At 51.3% G+C, this 7945-nt stretch overlaps 1 protein-coding gene across 1 annotated transcript; it reads left to right on the forward strand.

The window, feature by feature from the left end:
- Positions 1-2089: 2089 nt before the first annotated feature.
- LOC132434774 (putative speedy protein-like protein 3) lies at positions 2090-6687 on the forward strand. Its single transcript, XM_060026354.2, has 5 exons — positions 2090-2534; positions 4040-4098; positions 4454-4539; positions 4891-5065; positions 6481-6687. Exons 1-5 carry the CDS (start codon positions 2435-2437, stop codon positions 6685-6687), a joined length of 627 nt encoding a protein of 208 aa, XP_059882337.2. The 5' UTR covers positions 2090-2434.
- The last annotated feature ends 1258 nt before the right edge of the window (positions 6688-7945 follow it).

Consider the following 7945-nt stretch of genomic DNA (forward strand, 5'->3'; position numbering starts at 1 on the left):
ATAATCATAGTTAAACACAAATCAGAAGGGAGTAAAAATAAACTACATTGGGAAGGAGACGCAAGAGGAAGGAGATATGGGGATATATGTATATGTATAGCTGATTCACTTTGTTATAAAGCAGAAACTAACACAGCATTGTAAAGCAATTATACTCCAATAAAGATGTTTAATAAATAAATATCAAATAAATAAACATTAATAACTTTCCTATGAATATTAACTTTTAATTTTCTCGATTTTTTGATATGTGGATGAATCACTTTCATTTGGAATCATTAATTGGTTAGATGAAACACAAGATGAGATTCAGAGGTAATACTGGGGTAAGAGGAAGTGATCCCAGTGTTCAGGCTGGGACACTAACTCCTTCCTCCTTGAGGCCCACAGTCTTTTCCTTGAGAGGCTTTTATAAACCAAAGAGCAGGTTCTGGTGGAATGGTGTGATGTCATCAGTGACTCATAGTAAGGGCCAGAATCTCGGAAGCCATTTGATCCCGAACACTTGGCTACAGTCAGTGCTCTTCTCACGCCGTTGTGAGCCTGCGTTCTGGGTAACAGTGAGGGCCTAGATCTTGAGGGAGCCTCCAGGTGCTTACTTGGGGTGGGCGTCACTCTTTTCTGTACTAAGGTGAGTCTTGGATCCTGAACTATGTTCCTCCAAGCTGTCGCAGGGGATGTGGAAGGCATCACCTGTGAACCTCCAGATGAGTGACTGGGATGCAGTAGGAATACAAATAGGTCTCAAGTTTGGGGAGAAAAGAGAACAGGAGGGGATGTGGGCAAAAGGAGCACAAAATGAATATGGGGGAAGGAGGAGAGACAGTAAAGCGACTCTACAGAGAACTCGACCTTGAGAGCCCCGGGAGCGTGTGGACACTTTGTCACCCAGGAGGAACACTGTCCTCAGAGGCGGCAGGTGGCACTGGCCTTCTTGAGGTGGAACTGCCTCAGTCAGCTTCCAGGGCCATTTCGGACAGGCCTGGGCTACTCTGGTCAGATTTTTGCCAGGTTGGATTGCTGTAACTTTATAGTGGTTCACAGAGATATTTAGGCAGAGCTGATGACATAAGCGTGTAAGGAGGCCCAGCTCAACCCTAATGGAAATGTGACTGAGGCTCAACTGTGGCTGCCACCAGCCTTCTTCCCCTGAGCACCGCTCAGACACGAGTTCTAATCCCAAGTCCAAAGAGCTCTAGCCACGGTCAAGGAGCAAATCCTAGACAAATTAGGTCAGCACTTCCTCATCTGTAAACAGGCAAATTATACACCTTACCTCACACCTCCTTGTAAGGATTGAATGAGGTAATCCCAATGCACTAATCAATATCTGAAGTTTACTAAGCAATTACTGTTAGCTAATGTCATTGCCATTTTAATTATTATTAGGTCTCAGAAGAAGCAGGTTAAGCGGAAAGAAATGGCCTGGTCAGAATCAAGTTGGTTTCTTTCCATTTTTTTGTACCCAGAAAAGATAGACTATGCCTCTGAGCTCCACATCGGCTGCCTCAGAGACGGCTGCAAGCCCACAGGACCCAGCAAGAAAGGCAGAGGAAAAGCAGCGCGTGGAAGGGAAACCAGGTGTGTGTGGTCATTCACTTATCCCCGCTCTCTGAATGAATGAAGGTGATAGATCATCATGGCTCCAGCAACACTTCTTCTTCCCTGGACTCTCATGGGTGTGGGTCTGCAGGGCAGGGGAAAGGGTGTCCAGGGTGAGACAGGAGGTCACTATCTTGTTCACCTTTGTAGTTATTAAAGACATCGATGACCAGAGAGTTTCACATGTCTCCATAGAGGTGCCCCCCACACAGAAAGATCCATGGAAAGAGGCACAGGAGAGCAGTTTTCCGCTGGCAAAAGAAGGTAAATATTAATTCAGTTCCTACCCTCCTTTATAGACAAAGTGCAAAGGGGGTGATGGTCATTCTTATCACTTCAGATGTCACATGCAACATATTCAAGGTGAGTGAGAAGGGAAGAGCACAGTGTTTCCCAGGTGGGTCCCTCCCCCGATCACACAGGGTCCTTCCTCTCTCCTGGCAGCTGCTCAGGGTGGGAGCCCTCTGGCCTCCAGTTCTGCCCCCCCCCAGAGGCTGTCTCTGAGCAGAGAACCAGGAGGATGCGAGGCCAGAAGAGGAAGAGACTGATGTATGTCAAGGGAGGTGTGGTGTCCTCAGCTTCCTCGCCCCTGAACAGAACATCAGTTACTGCTGAGTAACCACTTGTTGTCTTGTCCTCAGGAGGCAGGGTTCAACCTTCAGGGTGAGCTGCAAGGGAAGACCCAGGACCTCCCAGGTGGGTCAGGTCTGTGCTCACACAGAGCCTTGTTCCTGCAGCCACCCAGGAGAGCAGCCCCCTGGCCTCCAACCCCACCCTCTCGGAAGTGGTCTCCGAGCTGACGTCCTGGAAGAAGAGCAGTCAGAGGAGGAGCATGTGGACTGTCAATCATGTTGAGGGGACGAAACTCAGGATGAGCAAGAGAAGATCCAGTTATCGTCCAGAAGACCAAGAGGCCTTCTACCGGCTTCTGGGTCTGTGCTCTGAGCCAGTGGAGTGTCAGGTCCCCTTTACACCGAGGATTCCAGAGGCTGCGGGGTCATAGCCAAAGCTCCCCCTGGGGCTCAGAGCTGTGAGGTGTCCAGGTGGCACAGAAGCAGATCACTCTGTTTCCACAGTTCTGCTGCGGTGCTGATGGGTTTTCATCTGAGACAAGTTCTTGGAGGGAGAAGGGAAAAAAGGACTCACGGTTGACTGTTCAATTATCAAGACATTTTAGGACAAATCAAGGGAGGAATCCCCTGCCCATATTTATTCCCTCCAGTTAAGATTTTAGAGATCAGTGATGAAAGGACAAACTAGATCTCGCTGCCATTATGCTCAGAGTGGGAGGAGACCAAAAAAAATGACAGAAGTAAGTTGCTCTCAGCCAGTGACAAACACAGAGAAGGAAAAGGCAATGACACCTAGAGATGGGCTGTGAGCAAGAGTCGGAGAGCTTTGTGACAGATACTCAGGGAAGGTCTGCAGAGAAGGTGATGCCAGGACCAGAGGCAGGACCGAGTGTGGCAGGTTGGGGGATGACACGGAGCTGACACTGTCCAATGCAGCACCCACTAGCCACATGCAGTTATTCAAATTTAACTCTACGTGAGTTAAAATAAACTTCTGAAATTCAGTTCCTGGTTCTCACCAGCCACATTTCATAAGCTCAGTAGCCACACATGGCTAATGGCTACCGTACTGGACAGCAAGCTACAGAATATTTTCATCATCACAGAAAGCAATGCCCTTCCGGGAGCCAGGCCGCCTGGACAAGGCTCAGGGAGGGCGAAATGATCCATGACCCCTCCATCCTCCGGTCTGGGTAAATGCCATTGTCCGAGGCAAGGTGTGAAAGACAAGGAGGACCTGGCGTTCTCAGGCCATCGCTGGAAAATGGCACCTCCAAGGACAACTCTACTCCCAGATGAGCCTGCTGGGGCCAGGGGAGGCCAGGTCATTATCAGCAGGAAGTGAAGGGGGTCCAGGAGAAGGACGGTAGAATGCCCAGTGCCCCCCACCCCCGCCCAGGAGGGTATGAACTCTCCACTGCTCACATAGGATGCTCAGTTATCAGGTGGGGCAGGAAAGCGTTGCCCAGTCACAGTATGATGAAGTGACAGGGATGTAGTGCCCAGAGGCCCAAGGCCACACCCAAGCTTTGGCTCGAGGAAAGTTATGTTAAACTTTGAGAACCAGGTCATATCTCTTTATGAAACACACATACCCACCCATGTGTTGAAGATTAAATAACAATAGCAAAATTCCTGCCCCACAGTTGAGACTCGCTCTCCCTGGGTCCATGGAAGGAAGAGCTTTGTCACTGCTAAGGCTCTGAGCCTTCCTGGGGAAAGAGAGCTGCCTCTACTTCCTGAAACAGAGGAACTGGGAGAAGTTTCCAGTTCTCCTCCTCCCTGTGAAATGTCCCACAGCCCCAGGCTCGCTGCTCCTGGAAGGGCTGCTCCGAGGCCCGCATCACGTCTCCCTTCCTTTACAGAGGACCCTGTTATCCAGAGCTTCCTGGAAGCTGATATTTTCCTGAAAGTGTCCGACAAGGTACCCACAGCACTAAAACTATGAGGTACCAAGGGGTCTGCAGTGTCACCACCCCCTGGGGGTGGGGACGGAGGACAAGGTGTCTGCCTGAGCAGAGGCCCTGGAGAGACCCACCCTTGGCGCCAGAAAGGAAGGAAGGACACACTGTCGGTGCCCCGGCCCTTGGGCATCTCCTCCCTGGCCTCCCATCAGCTCATCTCCACATGTCAAAGGGCCATGAGTCCCTTAGCAAGGCCCACCCTGGGTGGTTTTCCCACCTGGCCTCTGGATGGGGGTGGGGCGCATGGCCCGCTCAGGACACTGGCCCTGCCATCGACCCCTGGCCGCCCCTCCCCCGCCCTCTGTCTCCACGCAGTACCTGCTCTCCATGGTGGTGGAGTACTTCGGCCGTGTCGGGCTGCCTGGTCACCTCTACAACAGGATCCACTTCTTCCTGGCCCTGTGAGCAATGCCTGAGGGCCCCCAGTGGTGGTTCAAGGCCCTCAAGGGGTCACATGGTCAGAGCAGGGGAAGGCAAGGAGGAAGGTCCTGGGATAACGAACGTAGCCAGGAAATACCATTTGCTGCCCAGAGACTGAGGGACCCGAGGTAGAAAGTCCCAGGGAAATGGTGACAGCCAGAATCTTGACCTGGGCTGGGCACACCATGGGCCCAGCAGCCTTGGTGCTGAGGACGGTCCTGCCCTCTGTGGACCCGGGTGCTCCTCCAGGGTGACCTCAGCAGCCTCTCTCCACTGTCTCGCCTGAGTCCTTGTGGGGGCCGGGACCAGCTAGCCCTCTTTTCTGATGGCAGCTACATCGCCTCCGACATGGAGGAGGACAACCCCACATCCAAGCGGAGCATCTTCCAGTTCCTGCTGGGCAGGGAGCACTGGCCAGACCTCTACAAGGAGTTCCTCAAGCTGAAGGTGGAATTCTTCCATGCGATGGAGCACCGAGCCTGGGTCACCCCAGATTTGTGTGAGGAGGTCTGTCGGGGATGAGGGCCGGGGAGCGCACCCCCAGAGGTGGAGGGGCTGGGCCCCTCCTCCAGGAGCTCACCCTGCTGTGCTTCCCTTTCAGATCCAGGCCCAGAACCCACATCACTGGGTCTGGAGTCGGGTGCGCCAGGGCGTCCCCTAGGTTCCCAAGGAGTGGAGCAGGGGCTGCAGGTGGTCCAGGTGAGTACTGGGCCTCCTGGTGGGGACAACCCCACCCCGTGCCCTGCAGTCACCTCCAGGGCTGGTGGTCACTTGGAAGTGCCACTGCATCCCTTAACGCACTGTTAGCCTAGTAAGGGCCCTGCGAACTCCCATGGTACAGAAAGTAATTACTGTGTTTATACAAAAACTCTCCAAATGGATTCAACTATGGAATCATTTACCATGCTATACAAGGTCCCAATTTGCATATCAATTTCTTTTTTTTCTTCTTTTTTTTTTTTTAGGAAAACTCTTGGAAATGCTGATCTAAGTAGTGAATGAAAACCTCTGCAGGGTTTTGATCTGAGTTGATTTTTAAATATAAATACATGAAAAACACTGAGGTCATCCTTTCTGGAAAAGGAGCCATTACCATGGTGGCTCTTGGGAAAAAAAAACAATTAACTCCAACATGTCATCAAAGGTTTTGTGTGCTCTGCTCCCACTTGACGCAAGCTGCCCTGAGCTGGGTCCCTGTAGTATGTGTCAGGGTCTAGCCTCACGTGGACGGAAGGAGCTCCTAGGGCTCTCTAGTCTCTGAACAAATAAGCTCGCTGGATAATAAAGGAAACAAGAACACATGCAGAGCTGTGAGGAAGCCCGTGACAAACGACACATGCACAGACCGATCACCTGACGAGCATCACATGCTTTAGCATTTGTTTTCCTTGGCTGAAATTTCGTTTTTATGTGTGGATTTACTTGAAGTGGAGGGAGACCTTCTGTGAAGTGCATAAGGAACCCCCTGCTTGGGCAGACGGCTGTACTAGGACAGTCCTGTGAGCTGAGCCCTCCGCCCTTTGCCTCATTGCAGGGGCCCATTCTGACCCCAGGAGAAAGAAAAGGAGAGAGACAAGCAGGGCAAGTGTGTTCTGAGATAAACCGAATTGGGTATGAAGTTTCATCCATCCCCTAGGTTTTTATTTGAGGACCAAGAATATGTCAGGACTACATATTCCTACTGTATATATCAGGAGTCTCAAAATTCGAAAGAAAATAGTGTTTTTACTACAAGAAGGAAAAGAAAGAAAGAAAAATATCCGCGGCCCCTCTTGGATCTGGTCACGCATAAGAGCAACGAGGGTGACAGCTGATTCTCCCGGACCCCCTGTCCTACACGCACCTTGTGCTGTGGTGCCGACAGCTTCCTCGCTGGGGGGTCTGCCTTCCACTCTGATCTCACTTTCTCTCTCTGCTTGTAGCTCCTGCCCCCTCTCCCTCCCCCACCACAGGGCCTCCAGGCAGCTGTAGAGGGACAGCACTGGGCCTCCAGCTCTCCTCAGGCCCGCAGACCATGGCAGCCTGAACCTGGGGTGTCGAAACCAGCCAGTGGCACGATGGCCCCCCAGCCTTCCAGTGGGTGTCAGCTGACAAAGGCCCTGACCCCTGAGTACTCTGAAAGGGTCTAGCAGTAACATGGAGGGGGGCACCCAAGGGAGACAAGAGACCAGAGCAGGAGCCTCCACAGAGACTGAGGATGGGCAAAGGGAGAAGGGACAGAAAGTCAGGAAGAGGCCTGGACCACCAAGGAGGAGGAACCTGAGAAGAGCCCAAAGAAACAACTAGAAGGTAGTGAGGAAAAGAGGCAGAGACAGGAAGGAGAGAAACACCTGAGGAGAGAGAAGGAAGTCCGCATCTAACCTGCTGGAGAGCAGCCTTACCCAATGGAGAGATGGGAACTGTCAGCCGGAGGACTGAGGGAAGGCATGGAGAACATCAGTGGGCCGACCTAAGACTCACACACAGTGGGAACAGAAGGGGGGAATCGTATGCTATCGTTCACTCTGACATTACAGAAATAACCCAACCTTCACACTCAGAGAAGGGAGAGAGCAGGGGAGGGGCTCATGAATGCTGCCTGGGGGAGAGGTGGGGAGGTGCCAGGGTGCTATCAAAGCTGGAAACGAGAACCGTGGAAGTCGGGTAAGGAAAAGAGGGATTCGAGGAATCCTACGAAGGCATTAGCGCTAAATGCAGTCACAAAAACATGAGCCATCCTAACTGCCGAAGTCACGAATACAGCAAATTTTGAGAGCAGAGAAAACAGACCAAAGATACACAGTAAATGTAAGAAGTGCGGTATAAATACAGAAATATAAAAACTAGACACACCTTATTATTAGTAAATCTGAACTCAACACCAAAAGAAAAAGATCTTCAGACTGAATCACAAAGCAAAACCCAGCTGTGTGGTTTGTAAGAGCTTGTCCTTAAATCATCAGAGGTGCGAGGGCTACACCAACAGACATGCTCAACTGAGAGTAGGAATTGGGATTTTTACACCAGGGGAAGGAAAATTAAGGCTCAAAACCCTTCAGAGAGACCAAGAAGGTCTTTGGGGTCGGGGTGGGGGGCCCCGGGGGCACCTGTCCAGCATTAAAGGCCATCCCAGGGCCTGGGCTGGTCCACTGCAGCTTGATTTGCTCAGGGATGTTCAGGTTTACAGCTCTCTATACGTATAGCCCCCTTTAGGTAGGAAGTTTTATTACTGGGCAGCTGCTACACAGTATTACTGGGTAATCACTGCAATTGCCAGACAGAAACTATCTAGCTCTTCGTCTCTTTTTTTTCCCCTGGAAATGTCTAATTTTGCCAAGAAATTTCTGGTAAGGTTCCCAGGAACCTCACAGTCAAGTCTTGTAAAAAGCCGACTCCTTTCAGGAAGCA

This window comes from Delphinus delphis, chromosome 12 (genome assembly GCF_949987515.2).
Source record: "Delphinus delphis chromosome 12, mDelDel1.2, whole genome shotgun sequence".
Lineage (NCBI taxonomy): Eukaryota > Metazoa > Chordata > Mammalia > Artiodactyla > Delphinidae > Delphinus > Delphinus delphis.